The 22,675-nt window shown below is 47.3% G+C and overlaps 4 protein-coding genes across 6 annotated transcripts; all 4 read left to right on the forward strand.

Annotated features, from left to right (window-relative positions):
• The first annotated feature begins 1,787 nt into the window (after positions 1-1,787).
• Positions 1,788-2,958, forward strand: Rab21 (RAS oncogene family member Rab21). The gene is made up of 2 exons (XM_018108103.3): positions 1,788-2,051; positions 2,148-2,958. The coding sequence occupies exons 1-2, from the start codon at positions 1,988-1,990 to the stop codon at positions 2,750-2,752; spliced, it is 669 nt and encodes a 222-aa protein (XP_017963592.1). The 5' UTR covers positions 1,788-1,987; the 3' UTR covers positions 2,753-2,958.
• Positions 2,959-4,463: 1,505 nt separating this feature from the next.
• Positions 4,464-6,796, forward strand: FucTC (alpha-(1,3)-fucosyltransferase C). The gene is made up of 2 exons (XM_018108085.3): positions 4,464-5,657; positions 5,714-6,796. Exons 1-2 carry the CDS (start codon positions 4,897-4,899, stop codon positions 6,147-6,149), a joined length of 1,197 nt encoding a protein of 398 aa, XP_017963574.1. The 5' UTR covers positions 4,464-4,896; the 3' UTR covers positions 6,150-6,796.
• Positions 6,797-7,796: 1,000 nt separating this feature from the next.
• On the forward strand, positions 7,797-12,930 carry stnA (stoned A). Of its 3 annotated transcripts, none has more exons than XM_018108053.3 (3): positions 7,797-7,935; positions 10,161-11,441; positions 11,612-12,930. In XM_018108053.3, the coding sequence occupies exons 2-3, from the start codon at positions 10,190-10,192 to the stop codon at positions 12,886-12,888; spliced, it is 2,529 nt and encodes an 842-aa protein (XP_017963542.1). In that variant the 5' UTR covers positions 7,797-7,935; positions 10,161-10,189; the 3' UTR covers positions 12,889-12,930. The 3 variants fall into 3 exon arrangements, with proteins under 3 accessions (XP_017963542.1, XP_089120296.1, XP_017963540.1); XM_089264170.1 differs by lacking the exon at positions 7,797-7,935 and adding an exon at positions 7,964-8,105; XM_018108051.3 differs by lacking the exon at positions 7,797-7,935 and adding an exon at positions 9,619-9,743.
• A 4-nt stretch (positions 12,931-12,934) lies between these two features.
• On the forward strand, positions 12,935-19,556 carry stnB (stoned B). The gene is made up of 6 exons (XM_018108035.3): positions 12,935-14,738; positions 14,804-16,055; positions 16,123-16,374; positions 16,443-16,624; positions 16,690-16,900; positions 16,975-19,556. The coding sequence occupies exons 1-6, from the start codon at positions 12,935-12,937 to the stop codon at positions 17,117-17,119; spliced, it is 3,846 nt and encodes a 1,281-aa protein (XP_017963524.1). The 3' UTR covers positions 17,120-19,556.
• Positions 19,557-22,675: the final 3,119 nt, after the last annotated feature.

The following is a 22,675-nucleotide window of genomic DNA, read 5'->3' on the forward strand; positions in this document are numbered from 1 at the left end:
CGCACACATGCACACACACGCACACACATACATGTAGTAATCAGCAGCCTCTGCGTTGTAGAACGGGTTGGCGGTGTGGGGCGTGGCAATTGCATTTGCTGCGCATTTCGCTTTTTACGCCACAAATCCTTTGAGTATGCGTGCGTATATGTATGTGTGTGTGTGTGTGTGCGTGTGCGAAAGTGCGTAATACGAAAGACGCAAGCAACAACAGCAACCCCGAAAGAGCAAGCGCAAAATTCAAAGCAGACAAAATAATTGCTGTTGTTGCCCGTTTCGCTGGTTGTTTTTCTTTTTTGCGCAATTGTTGTTGGCTTACTGACCAAATACACATACACACCCACACACACACCCACACCCATACACAGGCAAACACAAACACAAAGAGCAATGCAAAAGGGATACTCAAGCATCTACCGTTATGCGATAGACCTGCGGCTCTTGAATTCTAACGGGCAGGCCGAAACTTTATGTATGCCAAATGCGACGCTGACGTCGACGTTGACGTCGTCGCCGATGCCAACGGCGAAGACAACGCAGCGCCTACACAGAAAACCACTGTGCGTGCGTCTGTGTGTGTGTGTGTGTGTGTGTGTGTGTACACCAAATATTTTGCAAGTCTGTGTGAGTGTTTTTGTAGGGCAGGGATTTGGCTTCTTGAAACTTTCTTTGCACAGTAAAAGAAAAATCACAAAAAATCTTGAAACAGCTAACAAGCTACACCGTTATTTGATTTGAACTAACTTTTCGGATTACAATTCAATGCAATTGTTATAGTTTTCAATGGAATTTGAGTTTTTGTTGCATTGCAATCAACGTTGCCCGATACCGTTACACATTCACGTTAGCTTCGTTTTGCTACGTTTCGGTTTGGCTCGTTTCGTTTCGTTTCGGTTCCGGGTTTTGGAGGCACACGAAGCGCGCCTGACGCTGCGAAATTTTAGATTCCTGCTGTGTCGGCACTTAATTCTAGAATGAAACGGCAGCACGAGTCAAAGCTGCGCCATTGCCGTTGTCATAGAAAACAGATGCCACAGCCTCTCAGCCAGAGCTAGTTCCAGAGCCGGGGCCGGAGCCGGAGCCATATGCAGAGAGCGTGCGACAAATGAGAGCAGAGTCGACGGAGAGTGAGAGCCAGAACGCGCGTTCCAGAAAGAGAGAGAGAGAGAGAGAAAGGCTATGTGTACGATGGTTGCTTTTGCACGACTAATGAATGGAGAGTGAATGTCGAGTATTACTGTGTACGCAGCATCCACATATTCGGCCCACTGTAAGCGTACCTAAGAATGTATGTATGTTCTCTCTCTCACACCCTCTTCGATTCCGGGAGCGTGTGAAGTATGGCACTGCGTACTGTCACCTCAATTGAGAGCAACCGTCGCATGAACAACAACAGTAACAACTGCAGCTTGGTCAAAACGGATGTGCGCACGCCTCCAGACCTGTATGCGCTATGTGCTGGAATTTAGCATATTTTGTGTGAGGAGAACAAGTGCAGTATGAGTAGGAAGCTTAAATGGTATTAAAATAATAATAAAAAAAAAACACAAGTCACTGCTATTTGATACAGTTAACATTATTTTTGTCATTCAATTCACGGAATTTTACATAGGCAAATTATTATGCTTACTTATTAAGGCCAAATCAAACGGCGCGCTAAACTTAAATGACCTGACAACGATATCGATACATATATCGATAGCTTGAATGAAATTGTATGGTATTTTTTGTGAATTCTTGTTGCAGTTTCGGCAACGCATTGGTATATTAATACCAAAAATATTACAATTATCAGTGTAAATAATAATCGGCATGCCGCCACAGCGTATCGGTGATTATCGTGCGATTCTTTTGGACAATTTGACAAAAAATTTTCCTAGATGTATATACATATATGAACGTAAAATCAATTGAAAAATTTCCAAGTGCGTCATATTAACTCGATGATTCGAAATCGCCTAATAAATCGTAAAAGTGTGGACCAACAATGAGTTCGCGAAGACCAGGTGCTGGGCCCACGCTCAATTTCAAAGCTGTGCTGCTGGGCGAAGGTGACTAAACCAACAATCGCAATTGTTGTTTTTTTCTTTTACATACATGTATGTATGTAATAATGTACATATATCTAATGTGCTGCGTATTTGTAGGCTGTGTGGGCAAAACATCTCTTGTGTTGCGGTACATGGAGGATAAATTCAATACACAGCATCTCAGCACGCTGCAGGCGTCGTTTGTGACCAAAAAAGTGACGCTGCCTGATGAGCGACGCGCACAGCTCAACATATGGGACACGGCCGGTCAGGAACGATTTCATGCCTTAGGGCCTATATACTATAGGGGATCGGATGGTGCACTGCTGGTGTATGATATCACCGATGAGGACTCGTTCCAGAAGGTCAAGTCATGGGTGCGCGAACTGAAGCAGATGCGTGGAAGCGAAATCGCTCTGATTATTGTGGGTAACAAGACTGACCTAGAGGAGCAGCGAGCCATCAGCTATGAGACGGCGCTGCGCTATGCTCAAACGGTGGGCGCAAAGTACGTGGAAACGTCGGCCAAGGAGAACGACGGCGTCAACGAGCTGTTCGAGCTGCTTACCCAACTGATGGTGGCCCATCATGGGAGTAAGCAGCAAAACGATACCAATGCATTGCGTCTACAAAACGCGATCTCGGAGGACGGAGTCGAGCCGGATGTGGATGAGAATGTCCCCGCTGTCGCCGCCGCTCATCGCTCTTGTTGCGGCATCTAGACTGCCTGGCAGTCGTCCATTGTGATAATACATATGTGCTAGTTAATCTAAAATCGATGTTTATTTGTAAATAGTACGTGTATGTATGTATGTACCCATTATACCATATAGAACCATGTGCGATCTGTGCTAGCATGCGTCTGTAGGTATGATTCTGTTATTAGTTACCCCCTTTGAATAGCAAACATCCAAAAATTTGTCCAGTATTTTTTTTTTTTAATGTCGTGTTTTCTATTATTGCTTTTCTTTTTTGTAAATTGTACGTTTCACATTTGTGTTCTCTTTATTTTTTGGAAATTGTTGATTAAATTTATTAGTATGATTCATTCTTTAATTTTATGAATTTATTTAACAATTTTTTTCTTGTGAAGCGATAAGAGAAGTCATTTAACCACAAATTTCTTGAAATTCGTTTTTAGCATACATATGAGAATTTCTAAAAAGAAACATTCTGGAGAATCAACTTTTAGTTTTTTGAGTTGAACTTAACAATAAATCTTTCTAAAATAGAAATATAGTATTTGAGGTTCAAGTTAGCAACAACTATTAAAGATAATTTCAAGTAGATTGTATATATGATAATTTCCTTAGATTGTTTAGGTTGATCCCAAATGTCAAGGGCTAGCGGCTCCAATTAGAAAGCTCTAAATGAGTGCATTATACTATTGGGAATGGCTGGAGTCCATTAAGTTAATGAATGAATATTGAACAAAGATTGCTCTTCAATTACCGTGAGCGCGTGGCTGAGCCAAACTAACCACGCTATTCATTTATGTATATATATATTCCACACGGGCATGTCAAATGACAATATTACTGTATTGTCATATAACATGCATACACACCGTATGTGTGTGTGTGTGTGTGTGTTGGTATTGGGAGAGCCTTGTGTTCATATTCTCAAATGACTTGTTATTTATGCATAGTCAGCTGCTGCCTTGGCTCTGGCATTGCCGGCGACTGTTGCAGCTGAAAAGCGCCTAAGCGGCCATCGGAGAAGGTTGCCAAAATAGTGGAAGAAACCTTAGGCTTGTATACATACATATATACATATGTGCGTGTGCGTGTGGCATGAAGCCCTTAATCTTGATATTGAAGACATGGCTGGCCTATGGCTTCGTGACGCTCTTCGCGCTGCTCTGCCAACTACTGGAGAGATCAGCTCGAGCGCTGCTCTCACTGCGGCCATAGCCAGGCCGCATTCATTCGTGTACAGATTCGCTAAATACATCAACTAAATGTATATACTGTAGTTAAAGTTAGTATAAGTACGAGATTGACAACGAGTTTCCATTGAAAATAGAAGTTAAGCCTTGATAGTTATCCCAACAAATGACTTGATATGCGAAACGCGTGTTAGATGTACAGTTATATGAAATGTTGGAGCCTTTCAATAACTGGAAGTACGCTTAAAACACCCATGTAGATCTTAAAGTTTAAGTAGTAGAAAACAGTTCAAATGAGGAGAGACTCTATTTAAGACGCTTCAGAACAACGAGTTGTATTCTAAATAAATGAAACCGTAATATTGTTATTATAATTGTAATCAATAAATGCCTTGAATGAAATCAATTAAACGTTCGTCTTATTAATTAAGACTAACTTAAATCACTTAAAGCACTGAGTATATTGCCCCATATAGCTGGGCTCATTTTGGGAGCCAGCACATTGTATATTTTCTAATCTCTTCCCTGATAGCCTTAGCCACCCAATTGACGCTCTCTGCGGCTGGTGGTTTATCAGTTGATAAGTCCGCTTATCAGTTGGAGAATCGAGGGAAGGCAAGCCGTGAGTACATTTGCTTATTATTGACACAGCAATCAATAATGCCTAATCGTCAACACGTTCACAGGTAGTCGCCGTTGACTCACACCACCAGCACCACCAACAGCACCAACAGCACCAACAGCACCACAGCACATTAGCGATAAGGGGCCAAACACAATTAGTCTATGAACAGCAAAGAGGCAGGCGACAACGGCCACTAATCGCTGTTAAGCATTTGGACGAACGCCTGGAGCATGCAATCTGACGGGGCATGGCAATTGCCGATGACCGTTCAACCTGCTCGCTGACTGCTGACTGCTGCCTGATGCCTGCTGCCTTCTCCAACAGAAAGAACGAAAACTAGGTGAGCATTGAATATGCGCCTGCAAATGCGACGCACGCTAACTCTGGTGCTGCTCTGCCTGTTCCTGTTCGGTGCGCTGATTTACAAGATTAACCATTCGCCGCTGGTGAACCAGAATGGCATACTGCGCGAGTACCTGATCGGCGGGCAGGTGGGCGTGGCCAGGCGACCAGCGACGCGAACGATTCTGCTGTGGAGCAGCTTCTTTGGCAATCGGCGCTGGAATCTGCCGTACGATACACTCGGGCCGCAACAGTTTCGAGAGGATCTCGGCTGCCCGGTGTACCAGTGTGAGCTGAGCAATCGCCACGAGTTCCTGCCCAGCCTGGAGCTGTACGATGCCATTGTCTACCATGTGGCGCAGCCGTTTCCGCTGCTCCTGCCGCTGCCCGCACGCCGCAGTCCACATCAGGCGTACGTCTTCGCCCTGATGGAGCCGCCGGGCGAGACCAAGCACCAGCTGAGCGACGAACGGCATTTCTATAACCTGACCATGACCTATCGCCTGGACTCGGACATCGTTTGGCCCTATGCCCATGTGGTGGACACGTTGACTGGAGCACGTGTGGCGCCCGCGACCTTTGCCCACTGGCGGGCGCCGCCGCCTCTGGGCAGCTGGAACGACAGCACTGTCGCGAGCCTGTGGCATACCAAGACCAAGATGGCCGCCTGGTTCGTGTCCCACTGCCAGACGCTGTCGGAGCGCGAGCAGCTCGCCGCCGCACTGCAGAAGCACATCCAGGTGGACATCTACGGCAAGTGCGGCACACTCAAGTGAGTAGCGAAGGCTGTCGACTCTGGCCGGAGACTCAATTCCATTCTGCTTGCAGCTGTGCCCGCGACGATCCGCACTGCAGCGAGATGTTGGACACGGACTACATGTTCTACCTGGCCTTCGAGAACTCGCTGTGCACGGACTATGTCACCGAGAAGCTATACGATGCACTGCAGCGGCACATAGTGCCCGTTGTCTTTGGCGGCGCCAACTATAGCCGCTTCCTGCCGCCGCACTCGTACATCGATGCGAATCGCTTCGATAGCGCTGAGGAGCTGGCGCAGCACATGCGCTTCGTGGCCGGCGATAAACAGGAGTACATCAGCTACTTCTGGTGGCGCGAGCACTATCACCTGGCGACCTTCTCGCCCTTCTGTGAGCTCTGCGCTCGCCTCCACCAGCCCAGCTGGATGCACAGGACCCAGAGCTATGACAACATTGAGTCGTGGTGGTTCAACGGCTGTCGGCTCTCCTCTCACATACGGCTCTGAGCAGCGCAGCAATAGCCGGACGCCCACATGAGACTGAAAGGAATGCAACTATGCCGAACGCCAGTTGTTAGAGCGAGACAGAACCTTTCGATAAGGAACAGTACGAAATAATATTCCATGGGGACAAGATGTGGCCACATGTCTGCACTTAGATCCAAATACTGATTAGCTCTAAGGGGCGTATGCGTCACGCCCACACCCACACACACACACCTATACGTATATATGTATACGGAGCTAACGGGGCTTACTGCTAGCTGTGTTTTCCCATATGCAAAGTACTTAGGTAAATTAGAGGCTTTATCTATATAGAGGCTAGCTATAACGTTGGGTTTATACACACACATATATCTATTTATAGCAGGCTTATCAAATGTTGTGAGAAACGCAAGTATATCTCCCAACTTCGTTTCACCTACTTATCACTATGTCAACTTGCTCAGCGCTTTGGGCTTGCCCACTCATAGAGATAACAAGAAATTTACGACTTATATACATAGTATATGTTATACATATGTACATATCTATCTATATACATATATACATATCTATTGAGTGTACTCATCTAATGTGTCTTCGACTATTTTAGCGTTGTATCTATTCTACTTATATTTATTACAATTTCCTCTAATTTAACTATCGCTTCATTGTCTTCAAATCCAATTTACACTGAATTTATGTAAAAAAAAACTCCTTATTGAAATCCTGACAGTATTGATAATAACTTTTGATTTCAAATAAAAAGCAATACGCAATTTCTTAATGGTTCTAGTTTTATTATTCAAGGAACTTGGTATACAAATATTTCATCAAGAATTCTCTTAGCTAAACGAGCCTTGGGAGAATATAAATGAATATAAATTATTTAAAGTATTTTTAAAGATTGATAATTTTGGGAGAAATTTTTTTATCTTATCGTCTTTTTCTGAGTCCAGACCTGTTGAAAATGTACAACAAATTAAAACATCAACTGGAATACAGGGTATAAAATAATCCAAATGGAATTCAGGTGATTCCCATTAGATTTTTGCATTTGATAAATATCTGTTTATACACATAGTTTATTTATTTATATTTTTTAATTTTTATATCTATATATTTATATATATATCCTCGTTTAACCGGTGTTTTTTTTTCACTCAATTCGGTTCAAAAGCTTTTTGAATCCATCAAATTTCAGTTGTCATATCGCCTCAGGGCTGCAGCGCATGTTTAAGGGCCTGTAGGGCCGCACGTGCAGTTGACCAGTCACGACTCACGACGGCCGTGTCACGCGCACGCGCCTCAACAAATGTCAAGTGTCAAAACTGATGAAAGCGTCAACAATGACAGGACTTGTTTTGTTTTTGCCTCTGCTGCAACCACGTCACGCGCTCTCTCTCGCTCTCTCTTCCTCCATCGCTGTCCCGTTCGCGCGCATACGCACACTCTCGTGCTGTCTCTGTCGGTGAGAGTGAAAGCTTAAGTTGTTGTGAATAGAAGCTCGAAACCTTCAGGCTTATCACGTCACAGCTTTCTGGCACAGCAGGAGCTCCACATACACACACACAGAGAGAGAGAGAGAGGACGGAGCCGAGCGACGTCAGCTGTGTGTGTGCGTCCGCGAGGGGCTGGTGGGAGGCACGTGTCCTCGTGTATGTATATGTGTATGGTTCTTTTTTGCGCGCAGCTTTCTGCGAGAAAGCTTTTGAAGGATACCGCTGCGTTTGGCGAAAAGCACTTCCTATGAGTTTTCATGGCACGCTCATTCATTCTGTGCTAGATTTCCCGATAGTTCAAATCAGAGGTAATAAAGAAAACGAGAAGACAGCAAAACGCCAACCACAAACAATCTGAATAAAATCCAGCTAAAGACCCTGAATAAAAAACAATTGGAATTATTTCATAAATTTGCGCTGGCAAAAGTTAAACAATTTTTTTTTTTAATTGTTCTTTAAAAGTGCGCAAGAGTGAGACGTAAGTTGCATAATTTTAAATGTCAGAGAGAGCAAGAGCGAGTGAGAGTTGGAAGTGTTTCAAATGAAAAGACAAAGTTCAGTTTAATTATTGTATGTGTTTAATATTTTTCGCCATAAATAAATTTGTAAATTGCTCTGTGAGTGCCTGAAAATGAAGTTGCGAAAAGCCAACGGAGAAACTTTCACTGAACTCAAAGCTAATCAGAGGAAAACTTTTTCGTAACGTGTTTGACAAGTGAACAAAGAAGAAGAAGAGGAAGATATAACGTGTAGCACGTATGTGTGCCTCTGTGTGTGTGTGTGTCTGTGTATGTGTGTGATGTGTGCGTAGGCAGCAGCGTGTTCTCTCTAGCTCTCTCACTCTTTCGCTCTCTTTGCACTGCTTCACTAGCCCACACACACACGTACACATTTTTCAGACCCCCTCTTTGAGTGCGTCTCACAACCATCGATTTTTTTTCCTCTAGCTACAGCAAAACCCCAACAACAACAACAACAAGTATACGAAAAAGTAGGTACTACTGCCCCCCATTTTCATTGACGTTTGTCCTGCATTTTTTTCGACTTTATTTTCGTATTTCTCACCCACATTGGCCCCATGTAAATAAGCATTTCCTTTTGCCTTATTTCGTAATGTTTTGGGTGTAATTGCCGTGTTCTTAGCAGTTGTTAGTTTTTTTTTTATTGCATAAACGAATGCTGAAAATTAGCCCGGAAATCTATTTCATTTTCCTATACACCCTTGAGGCATACACATAAAAAAAACGAAAAACTTGAACGTGCAAGCTATCGGCATTTCAAGATCAGCAGATTAGAGAGATTCATTAACGAGAGATGCGACATGTGAAAGAATTTTAATCAATATTGAAATATTTTGATTTAAAATTTTGATGTAAAATCTTAGGACAAAAATAAGGAAACAATTCAGATAATAAATGAAATATTTTATATTCTCATATAGAGAGAGGCAAGCTATATATGTTTTAGGTAATACTTATTATTATTATGTTATTTATTTATTTATTTATTTTTTGCTGGCATTTTTATCAATTTATGTATTTTCTCTTCATAGCCTCTACTCTATTTAATAGATATTTCTATAGTGCAGTAAATAATTCCAATTACTATATTTACTTATTTACAGTTGGATAGGATAACTTGTAACTCGTATCATTCATGTTGCATGCCGCATCGAAGCTTTTGTTGCATACATTTCAAGCATTTGCCTTTTCAATGCCAATCTTTTTTTGTCAAGTGTAAGACAAAGCTGTCCGTCTTCTTCTTCTTATTCTTATTGTTGTTGTTTGGGGTGTGTTTGTTGTAACTGCTGTGGTGAACAGTGTGCGTGTGTGTTGGTGGTGTGGTGAAAAAGCTCTGCCAAGTGGCAAGTTCATCTGTAGGTACACAATTGTGTCAATCCGCTACTCAACAGAGTGTCTCTATGTGTGTGTGTAGGTCTATGTGTGTGTGTGTGTGTGTGCGAATTGAATTTTTCCATGCAACACTCGCAGTTGAAAAGCCAACTCAAATGTTTAATGAAAACGCATGAGAACTGAATAGAAAATAAAACGTCGAACGCTTTAACGTTTCACATTGAGTCTCTCGCCAAATATTCCGGACATTGCGAGTTGCGGCGGTGAGTGCCAAACGTGTCTAACCATCCGTTCTCAAATAGCGAGATACCCATTAGTCATAGATAGATTTTATTTGACATATACACATACAGTATACAATATACATACATACATATATACGGACATATATGCTCACACGCACGTATGTAGCTTGCTTGAACCAAACTCTGCATTCCATTTGCGTCCACTGAGATGGGATGCTGCTGTATTCGTTGAAATCGTAGAAATCCTAGCTTACATAATGCCCGCGTCAGCTAGCCCCCTTCCTTCTCCTCGTTGCGTTAGATCCACACTGGAGCGTGCATTCATATGCATGTACACATGTAGCTACATGCATATGAGTGCATGTGTATGTGTGTGTGTGCGTGTGTGTGAAGAGTATTAAATGCGATGCTTGGGGCGGGTGCGTGTACTTGCAGACCGATCTCGATGTCTCCGCAATTAGATAATGCTTAAGTTACCAAAGGGCTTAAAAAAGAAAAAGAAGAAGTCAAAAAAGGACCAGGAACTCTTCACCGAAGAGGAGCTCGAACAGTACAAGCGGGAGCTCAAAGCGAAACAGGAGGCTGCCGCCAACAAATCAGACGCTGGCGAATCGGACGCAGCATCGGACGTCGAGGGCGCAGCAGCCACATCCGCATCGACACACGCATCAGGCTTTGCATCAACAGCCAGCCACGAGCATCAGCAGCATCAGCAACAGCAGCAGGACCAGAGCGCTGACGCTGGCGACGAAGAATGGGCCAAGTTTAAGGCGTTAACATCCGGTGTCGATAACATATTACACAAGACACAGGACGAGCTAGATCGCATCAAGAAGGAGTCCTTCTATCAGCGCCTGCCCTCGGCAGCAGAAAAGAAGAGGCAAGAGGAGGAGGAGGCCGCAAGACGCGAGCAGGAGAGACTCGAGCGCGAACGCCAGCTAGAGGCCGAACGTGAGGCGAATCGTGACAAGCTAGCGGAGGCCGTTGTTCAGCTATCCGATTCGGAGGACGAGCAGCAGGACGACGTCGATGACATCTTTGCCACCGACTACATTGAGGCAATTACCAGCGGAGAGGTGCAACTAGCTATTGTACCCGATTCGCCAGTGCTCGAACTAGACGACGGACCCGATCCCTTTGACACCGCCTACGCGGAGAAGGTCATTGTTGGCGCCGACAAGGCCAAGGGCAACAAGAAGCTCGTCAGCCTTGGCGCCGCCGTTGAGGTGCTCTCTGGCCGCGTCGACCGTGAGCACGCTCTCGCCTTAGCCAATCCGAAGCGTAAGCTACGCAAAGGCATTCAAAATCTACTGCTCAGCGAAAGTGTTGAGGTAGCCGATTCGGACGTCGATCTCATAACAGCCGAGCCCCAGCACACTCTGCTCGACGATCTCGTCGATGACGTACCCGAATGTGTGGCGCCCATTGATCTGAGCGTTTCGCTGCATTTGAACTTTATCAAGCCCCAAAAGGTCGAGGAGGAGGACGAGGAAGCCGACGGCAACGCACTCAATCCGGATCTATCCGAGTTTGATACGCTCAAGGACGACGAGGACGACGAGTTTGCCGAACTAGCAGCCGAGTCACTACACACCAAAAAAGAGGAGGTTATCATAGTTAATAAGGTTGAGCTGCCCCCAGCGGAGCTACTTGCCGAAGCTGCAGCAGACGCCAGTTGGGCAGAGTTTGAGCCGGAGCCTGAGGAGGAAGCATCAGGTAGGTTATCATAGCGAGTGGTAATTCTAGAAATACTGATTGGGTAACTAACTTTATTTTGAAACATCCTATAGACTCTCAGAAGATTCTGTACTTTTGCTTAAGCTCTAGAACTAGTTAGGCGTCCCAGTTTCATCTCCATGTACTCATCTCTTCAAATATATTTCCAGGCAAACCGAAACGACCACCGCCACCGGTTCGCCCAGCCAGCGGGCCACACATTGTGCCCGGCGCAATCTACGTTAGCGACGACGAGGACGAGGCCAATCCGGAGGACGATCCGTTCAACACTTACTACGCGGAGCAGGTGATCAAGAAGACAACTGTTCTTGAGGAGGACGACGATTTCGATCCGCGCGCCGAGGAACCAGCCGACGCCTCGTCTCACTTAGCGGCGCCTGGCCGAGATCTCTTGGCCGGTAGTGCCACCGACTTAAGTAAGGTGGTGCCGGCGCCTCTTGCGCCCACGCTAAGTGTTGACAACCAGGAGGAAGACCAGGACTTTGATCCATTCGACACATCGGCGGTAAACGCAATCGTTCAGCCCAAGGCCACAGAGCTGAAATTTTTGGAACGAGAGCTGCTCAACGAGACCGGTTCGAGCCTAAAGCACTCGCTTAGCGATCCGGACTTTGATCCGCGCGCCGACCAGCCAGAGGTAGCTGCAGAGTCAGTGCCACGCGAACAGATTGCCGCACCGGAGCCGGATTTCGATAGTGCACGTCGCAAATCGTCGCTGAGCCTCAATATACAGGGAAAGAGCGTGGGCTTTCTGGTGCCCTCGCAGGACTTGCTAGCCGCTGGTAATGACGGTGGGCTGGGTGCCAATAAGAAGCCGCTGACACCGTACTACCAGCCCATTCAGGAGCGCGAATCAGAGGATCCGTTCGACACTTCGTATGTGCCCGAGGCCAAGCTCACTGACATTGAGCTGAAGCACATTGAGGCCGATTTGATTACAGAGCCCACACTAAAGCATAGTCTATCGGATCCGGACTTTGATCCGCGCGCACCGCCGACGCCCGTGCCCGCCGAGGTGCTGCTGGCCGTCGAGGAGAACATCAACATCAAGGTACTGACGCCCGCACAGGAGCGCCGACAGCTGCCCAGTAACCCCCAGCAGGACGAGGATTCGGAGGTCGATCCATTCGACACCTCGATTGCAGCGAATCTGCAGCCGGGTCAGACGGAACTGAAGCTCTTAGAGAACGAACTGCTGCCGGAGAGCACCAAGCAGCCGGTTACCGGAGTTCTCGACACACAGAGCGACGCACAGGAGTTGGGATTGGGCGATAAGGTGCTGACGCCGTCGCTGCCAAATCGCACAACCGAGGAGTCTCTGGCGCAGCAACAGGAGATCGATCCATTCGACACTTCCATTGCAGAGAATCTAGCACCGGGCGAAACCGAGATCAAGCTGCTCGAGAGCGAGCTCATCGAGCGCTAAGGCCTGGAAACACACACAACCAAAGCAGAAACAACAAACAGAGAAGATGGCCAATCCGTTTTTAATGGACGATGACCTGGACGGTGGCGATGTGGCCGTGAATCCATTTCTAATGCAAACCGAACCGGAGGCGGCTGAGTCGGAGAATCCATTCGGTGAGTCGGCCTCAAATCCTTTTGCCTTTGGCGGCGATGAGCTGGAAACGGAGGCAGAGCCAGTGGCTGACATCGATCCAGCCATGAGCTTCTTTGGCACCACCATTGAGGCCGAGGACGATGCGCTTAGCTTGAAGTCGGCAGCCGAGGAAGACGATGAGGGCAAGAAGGGTGCTGCGCCCCCTCCACGCCCACAGCCACCACAAAGCACACAGGATCTCATAAACACCGTCTCCAATCAACTGGACGAGACAAGCTCGGAACTGTTGGGCCGAATACCGGCCACCCGCTCACCCAGTCCCGTGTCCATGCGGGATCTGCACTCGCCCAGCCCCACGCCCGACTCCGGGCTGGCCGATCTGCTCGATGTGGACGTGGATGTGTCGGACAGTGGCTCGAGTGCCCATAACCAAGCTATTGAGGCCGATCTGATGGGCGGCAGCAACGGTGCAGCTCCGGCAGTTCCATCGCCGCTCGACAATCCCTTCGGCGTGCCAACGGCGGTGCCCAGCCTGCAGGGCATGGCGCCCGTGTCCTCGCCGGCCAAGCAACAGCCACCGCGCCCGCCACCGCCACGCCCGGTGCCACCGCGGCCATCGCCGCCAGCCCACATGCAGGGCCATGGTCAACAGCAGCCCGTGCCGCCGCAGCGTCCGCCGCCACCATCGGCGCAGCCGGCGGCCGAGGCAGATGATCTGCTGGACATGTTTGGCAGCACCACCAGCAAACCGGCCAAGCCACCGCCACCCAAGACCAAAGAGGACATACTTAGCCTGTTCGAGCAGCCAGCGGCGGCGCCAGCGCCAGCCCCCAAGCCGGACCTGCTCAACGACGATCTGCCGGAGGCGCAGCCGCGCGATGAGCCCATATTCAGCTCGTTGCTGATTCGACCCGATGACAGCACCCATGACATTACATCACAGCCGCAGTCTGCTGCCGGGACGCGCATAGCAGCTCCGCAGGAGACACCGCAGAGGCAGCGAGCACCGACGCCGGATATTGAGATTACCACAGTGGAGGACTTGCCACGATCGGATGATGAGGATGAGCCGGAACCAGCACCAGTTGAGCAGCAGAAACCAGCAGCAGATGAAGAGCCCGAGGCCGAGCGTCAGCCCGAGCCGGAATCAGAGCCGGTGCCGGAGCCCGTGCAGCCACAGCTCGAATCGGAGCCGCCACGGGAACCGCAACCGGAGCCGGAGATCGAACAGCCAGCTGCCATTGAATCGGATCATAGTCCACCCACAGAGTCGCCGGCCACAGCACAGGCCGTGCCCGAGTCTATCATGGGCCTGGGCAACGACGAGCCGGAGCAAATGGACACTGGCCTGGACTTTCCTGGCCTGGCCAGTGGTCAGCTGTCGGCGAATCCCTTCGCCAGCCCCGAGGAGGAAGACGACTCCAGCTTTCAGCCGCCAGCGGCCATGGTCAGCAATATCTTTGCCGTGGACGAGCCCGAGGTGGAGATGCCGCCAGAGGTGCAGCCGCGCGCCGTGCCTCCGGTTCCGGTTTCGGTTCCGACACCGGCTCCGGCTCCAGCTGCCAGCTATGTGAGCAACATCTTTGCAGCTGAGCCGGATGAGTTCGATGCATTCTCGGCCAAATTTGACTCGGTCAAGAAGGACAACATCAGCATACTGGATGGCTTCGGTGGTGGCGGAGGATCCGGCGCTATAACACCCACAGGTGGAGATGGTAAGTAGCGTACACCCCACATACAAAGCCGGTGTCTGAGATGAATTTCTTGCGTGCCTTTGCAGCTTGGGGTGACAGCGCCTTTGGCTCGGCCACGACCACGGCGAATGCCTTCGGCGAGGTCAACTCAACGGACGATGGCTTCGGCAACGAGGATGACGACTTCTATGCGATGCAAGCGCCGGCGCGTGCCGATTCGGTCGAGTCTGTGGACAAGGAGTTCAGCGTGGTCATCAGGCCCAAGGCGGAGGGGTCAGCGGGCGTGGCACCGCAATTGGTGCCACCGCCGCCGCCGACGCGTGCAGCGGTGCCGACGTCGGCCACATCGCCGCCAGCGGTGAATCCATTCGAGGATGTTAGCGGCTTTCCGGCACCACCGGCTGCCGCAGATGGCAGCATAAAGCGCACAGACTCGCAGGATACGCCACAGACGCCTCTGTATGACGAGGATGTGTCACAGCCGCTGGAGGAGTTCCCGCGCCTCAACTACATCGGCCCCGGCTGGGAGATGCAGCTGCGCCAGCCCAACAAGAAGAAGATCACCGGCCAGCGCTTCTGGAAGAAGATCTTTGTGCGTCTGGTGATGCAGAACGATGTGCCCGTGGTGCAGCTGCTGAATCAGGCGGGTGACAAGCAGCCGTTCCAGGAGCTGCCCCTGCAGCCCTCCTACTCGGTGTCGGAGATCGGGGCCCAGCAGTACGATCAGTTTGGCAAGATCTTTACCATGAAGCTACAGTATATATTCTATAAGGAGCGCCCAGGCGTGCGACCCGGCCAGGTGACCAAGGCGGAGCGCATCACCAACAAGCTGACCAAGTTCGCACAATACGCCATCGCTGGCGACTACGAGGGCGTCAAGGAGTTTGGCAGCGATCTGAAGAAGCTCGGCCTGCCCGTCGAGCATGCGCCGCAATCGTCGCAGCTCTTCAAGATCGGCTCGATGAACTACGAGGACATGAAACAGTTCTCGGTGTGCATTGAGGAGGCGCTCTTCAAACTGCCGGCGCTGCGCGAACGCGCGCTCACCTACAAAATGGAGGAGGTCCAGGTGACAGCTGTCGACGAGATAACCGTGGAGCAGGACTACGAGGGCAAAATCCTGAAGCAAATCGCACGCGTGCGCCTATTCTTCCTGGCCTTCCTCACGGGCATGCCCACCATTGAGCTGGGCGTCAACGACATGTGGCGCCAGGGCAAGGAGGTGGTCGGACGGCACGACATCATACCCGTGGCCACCGAGGAGTGGATTCGGCTGGAGGCCGTCGAGTTCCACAGCGTTGTCAATCAGCAGGAATACGAACGCACACGCACCATCAAGTATGTGCTGTGCTAGCCGCACGGCGAATCGATCGTGGCCAATAATCTAATCACTAATCTTCCACAGATTCCAGCCGCCAGATGCCAACTACATTGAACTGCTGCGCTTCCGTGTGCGTCCGCCGAAGAATCGTGAACTTCCTCTGCAGCTGAAGGCCACCTGGTGCGTCACCGGCAACAAGGTTGAGCTGCGCGCCGACATCCTCGTGCCCGGCTTCACATCGCGCAAGCTGGGCCAGATTCCCTGCGAGGATGTCTCGGTGCGTTTCCCCATACCCGAGTGCTGGATCTACTTGTTCCGCGTGGAGAAACACTTCAGGTACGTGCTCACCCTCGAATAATTCTGATTGATCGGTTCCAACTGAATGTTTGCTTGCCTTGGCGCAGATATGGCTCGGTCAAGTCGGCCCATCGACGCACCGGCAAGATCAAGGGCATTGAGCGCATACTGGGCGCCGTGGACACGCTGCAGGAGTCGCTCATTGAAGTGACCTCCGGCCAGGCCAAGTACGAGCATCATCATCGAGCCATCGTCTGGCGCTGTCCGCGCCTACCCAAGGAGGGGCAAGGTAAGTGGAAGCCTCTGGCCCCTGCTTCACTTAATGCTCACTCGACTTGACTGCTTCTCCCGCAGGCGCATATACCACACATCAGCTGGTCTGTCGCATGGCACTCACATCGTACGATCAAATACCGAGCGAATTGGCGCCATACGCATTCGTGGAATTCACAATGCCCGCCACGCAGGTCTCGCATACCACCGTGCGCTCCGTGAGCGTGCAGGACTCGGACGCCGACGAGCCGCCCGAGAAGTACGTCCGCTATCTGGCACGGCACGAGTACAAGTAAGTGCAAGTGAAGGGGAGACTCCACTTAGAATTTCGATTATTCACGTTGCTTATGCTTATGCATTTTCCAGAGTTGGCATCGAGACCACGCACGGCGAGTCCACGAATGCGTATCTGGCGGCAACGCGTCCCATCCGGGAGGAGCCCGCCGCCGTGGCCGCCAAGCCGGCCGCCTCGCCGGTGCCGCCCAGCGACTCGGACTCGGACTCCAACTAAGCACTGATGGAGCACCCAGTGAACTGCATTGTGGTTCGGTTTCCAGCGCGATATATTCTACAGTATATTTTACGCATCAGCACTCAAGCCTCAACATCCGGTATTTGGTTATCTTTCGTGTTCTCATCGTATGATAATTTCATTCGAGATGCTCCCAGTGGACCCGATTGACCCAATCGCGTGCACTGCGAGCAGCTCGAATATATGTAATAATGATTAGTTGACAATAAATACAGGAAATGCAACACCAGATCAACGCGCGTGCTGAGCGGCCTAGGAAACATCTAGAGTTTACAGATGGACGATCAGTGATGGTATGGACTGGATTGAACGGCATGGCTGCTGGCTGTGCTCGAGTCCTGTTGAGTCTCCGGTTCTCTAGCCACACAATCCACAGACCCACAAGCCCACATGCTAACCATTATTAACCATACATATATATACATATATACACTGTAATATCCATCTCGAGTTATGAACCATGTTAACCAAGCGACCAAGCGAGCGAGGCGGTGCCGGATCGTATCGTACGTAACGTCAATCCATACATATGCATAGGAGTAATGGTTAAACATAAAACTAAAAAATAACAAACATTTACATACAAATATACATATATATATACACATACATATATACAGCAATGCGAGTTCATAGTTATAACCAACAAACAGATGTTACATACATAAATATACATATGCATATACATAAATATATATATACACATATACTTTAAGCGCAAGTGACAAACATGAGAAATGAAAAGCAATTTCGCAAAACATCGTTCAACTATTATTTAAGGTTATGTTGAAAATGTTAATCCATAGAAGAAATGTCAGCATCCCGTTTAGCATCTACTGAATAATACTAATCTAGTTATCCGTCAACCCGAACGCCACTGGAAAGGATATCAATATGGATCGCAGGCGACGGGCTAACGCACACACACACTAACACACACACACACGTACTACTATAGACCCATTCATAGAGCTCTGATACACTGAAAAGAAAAAACTATACATATTTTAGAAAAACGTTTAACTAGATATGTTACCGCCTAGAAGACCAGCTGAATTTACCGGATCATTTGAATGCAGCACGGAATCAAGTTAGTGTTGGAAAACAGCTGCGGCTGCAACACCGCCAGCTGGCAACACTGGCGAACGGCAGCTCCAAGCGATCAACTGAAGCTCATCAAATCGTATAAACTGACAGCCAACTGCAACTGTAACTGTAAAACTATCCATACTATAAATAAATATATATATATATTTAAAGATCAGAGCGAAAATAAACTAAGCTTTATGTAACAAATTAATTTACAATTTATATATATACACATTAATTAATTAATTCAATTCAAATTTAACTTCAAGCAAAACGGAAATGCATATTCAAATGTTATTGTTGTGAATCAAACTAAATTATATATTCAAAACAAAAATAGATAAATAACTAAAAAAAAGTATATATATATATATATACATGAAAAGAATAAATTATCGAATGAAACGTAAACTAAATGAAAAGCATATGGCAAAAGCATCTTTGTTAAATAAACCAACAAATAAATACATATAGAAGAAAAGAAGAGGAAAAACATAAATAAATATATATATATATATATACATATATACATGCATACAAAAGATATATACATACATGCATATTACAAACTAATTGAGTTGAATAGCTGAAATTGCAAAATAGATTTGTTAATTTAGTGTTTAACGAATATACATACATACATACATACACACATACATACACATACTCGAACTTCAAGTGGTCCATCTTCAGTTAAGTTCCTTAAATTCCCAGCACCAAAATCTTCTAGATCCGATTTCTTGTTTACTCACACGCATGCAAACGGACAGACAGACAGACACACACACACACACATGCATACAGAGTGGCAGAAGCAGCAAAGAAATCATGCATAGTTCATATATGATACATTTATATATATACTACAATTAATGAATGCCCCCCTTATATATGTATATTGTGAGTCCCTAGGAATTATGAGCTAAAACAAATTTCTCATTAATTATATTGTATGTTATTTGTTTTGAATACGTTTAAAATTATATTATATAAATATATAAATATATTCGCACTGATACATATGTATATATGTATATATATACCATATGTATCTGTAACTGATGTGTACCATAAAATGTGCAAGAGATATGAATCGATCGATCGGACACAGCTCCCCCAAAATCCTCTTCCCCCTCCCCCTTCTGAGAGACAAGTTTCACACATGTTATATATATAAAATATACATATACATAAATGGTATTATCCGACGAACTAAATACAATATAATGATTATTATGACAAGTACGCGACGCGAAATGCATGAAATGATGGCAAATTAACTAGTCAAATGAGAAAATAAATATTGAGAAACCTACAAACAACTTTACGCCACAATTTTGTTTTCAATTTACTGGGCTTGCAAGCATATAGTGTATATGCTACATAGTGTGCATATGATAATTTATAAAGATTTGGCTGGGGCACAGCTTTAAGCCATTTATCATGCGGCTGGCCCTAAGCCCCAGCCAGCGTCTACGTCTAATGCAATCAGTGCACATGTGCACAGATTTACCACTCGAAATCCTTGTGAAATATATTATGCTCAACTTTTTACCAAAAAGCATCTTCTCTCGCCGGCTGACCTCGCCGCAGTGCGCCCCTCCCTCCCTCGCGTCCACCCCTCTATAGCGGCAAAGTTGGTCGTGAGGCGAGCTTGTGACGTGCCTTTGTGGACTGTTTGCGGCTGTCTGCGCTGAATGCTAATCATCTCTCTCTCTCTCTCTCTCTGTCTGTTTGCTCGCTGCAGGCGAACGCAAACTTGCCAAATTATCTACAACAGAATTTGTCAGTTGACCAACTGCTGAATGACACGGCGTATGAGTAATATTTTGCTCGAGTATTCTGCTGATGTTGGCCAACATTAAATGGGTCAGACTGCCTCTCATAGAAGACGGAAAAGGAAATGGCCCTCCCACTCTCTCTCTCTCTCTCTCTTTCTCTGTCGCTCTCTTGGATTCGTTAAAGTTTTTAATTTATACATCTAGTCCATGGACTTTATGCTTTCAGGGATTCAACTCGACTTCTCTGCAGTTCCAGTTGAAATGTTGAAAACTCTAAATCTGAGCATAAATTCAGGTAAATCAGGTGACTGACTCTTGGCAGGGCTTAGACAATGCACGAATCTGCTGAGCTGCTGGGCCATACCACACCACAGCCATGGCTCAGCTTGAGCCATTCGATTCAATTATAAAGTACTTGGCATTTAGAGAGAGATTTCATTATTGGAATATCGCAATAATCCTTTAATTTAAGCAGCTCTGCGCGTGGCTTTAACAACTTTTGGCCTGAACGTCCCGAGGCCTGTCAAGTCGCACATTGCCAGCACGTGATGAAAGTCCTGCTGTCAAGAGAGCTGACAGCCTCCTCCCCCACTCCTGCTCCTGCTATTTCTCGTGCCAGTTCAAGTCAAATATTAGAATCTTATGAACTCGAGCGCCAGTGCCTGGCATAACTGAGTTAGCCATTGGCCAGAGCCTGGCCCATTCATGCATATAGCACCTCAGCCCCCCGCCCATCCCTGCCCCAACATATTGAATGCTCGCCTCAGTTTGAGTTTGGTTATTGCCGGCTCGACTCAATTTTGGCCATTTCAATCTGTCTGCTGAAACGTGCGCTCTCTCCTTTGGCCCGCCATGGGCTTGGCGCGGCTGACAAACAAACAAGTCACGATTGAATCAATAAACGACTTGAATAAGTGACACAAGCTGCCGCCAACAACGCAATGAAGATGTTTACAAATATGAGATTTTTGACATCTGGCCACAGCCAACGAATTCATATTCAATAATCAGCTGCCACAAGATTGACTGGCATTCGGCAGGAGGCGCACTCGACACACGAGTGAAGGCAGCAAACTCAATTGAGGACTATAGAGATGATAGTAGTAATAGGGGGAATATGCTATGTTTCTTTGTCTTTGTTATAAATTTTACAAATCGCTATATTCTATCCATTAATGAGAGACCTTAAGGAAGACTCTTGAGCGCTTTGCTAGATATTTTATAGTGAATATGTATAATGAAAGACCTTAAAAAAGACTTCCTCAAGAGGCAGAGACTTTCAACTCGACAACAGGTTCCCAAGACTATAGAGATTATAATAGTAATGGAAGGATTGTTCGTGCAAGGGGATTCGTTTTTTTTTATACCCTGAACCCATTGAAAATGGGAAATCAGGGTATAATGTTTTTTTTTTTCGAACTTCACAGAAGCTCAAATTATAGAGAACGAATTTTTTTTCAAGGGCACAGCATTTTTTTTCGATTTATCGCGATCTCTATTATCTCTATCATTAATGAGATACCTTAAGGAAGACTTCTTCATGAAGCAGAGGAAAGCCTTGTATTACACCACGACGATTGGTTCCGAAGACTATAGAGATGATAATACTAATAGAGGGAATATTCTAGTCTTAAGTCTTTGATAAATTTGTAAGAATTTACTATCTTCTAACATTTATGAGAGACTTTTAGGAAGACTTCTTCATGAGTACATGAGTGCCTGATAGACCTTAAAGAATACATCCATATAGATTAGAGCCTTACTTTGTATTTTAATATTAGCTCGACTTCGTTCAGTTGCAGCTGCGACGCTTGTTTTAAGCCCGCTTTAAATTTCGACTGTGGGAATTTGTAATTTTTTTTTGTGTCTCGGCATCTAGATGTGAAATTTACATTTTTATTGCCTTGAAACATTGCCAATTGCAGTTGTTTCTGGTAGCGGATGTGCCTATCATAAACTGGCTGCAAACAACAAAGCCGAATTCCTGTTCCTCCGTTGGCAACTGACTAAAACTAATTACTGGCGCGCCACAAAAATAAATTCCATTGCGCATTAAATTCGAATCAATCATGCGGCTTCCTGGGCCCGGGACATTGTCAACATTTGCAAATCTGATGCGGGCCGGCAAGGTGCAAGCCGGGAGCAAAGCGCTTTTGGCAACAAAGTCATCCTGCCCCGGCCTCGGCCTCGGCCTCTGCAACCGAGCAGATTGAGCAAAGTTTATGCGCAACAATGTGTGCAGCACTCATGATGCGATTTGCCGATTTTTACGGCCGCCATAACAACGCAAAGTGGTTCCGGGCACCTCGCCGGGAAATGCCCCGCCCCGTCTCGCATTACCTGTCAGGCCATAAAATCCATACGAGCCGGGCTGAACGCATAAAGCGTCCAAATAGCCTAAGGAGCCTCAAACCGGCTGCGATTTTGACCCTCCCGACGACGACGACGACGACGACGACGACGACGACGACGACGACGCCGACGACGACTTGGCCAGATGCGCGCATAATTATGCAGTACCAAAGGACGACGCATTTCGCAAAATGGCTGCCCAACAACAGCAACAGCAGGAGCAGCAGCAGCAGGAGGAGCAACAGCAGCAGCAGGAGAAGGAGCAGGAGGAGCAGCAACGAGCACCCGTTGCCCCGTGCCCGGTCTGATACGG

Source organism: Drosophila navojoa, chromosome X (assembly GCF_054131105.1).
Source record: "Drosophila navojoa isolate 15081-1374.11 chromosome X, UAZ_NAV_1.0, whole genome shotgun sequence".
NCBI classification, from domain to species: Eukaryota; Metazoa; Arthropoda; class Insecta; order Diptera; family Drosophilidae; genus Drosophila; species Drosophila navojoa.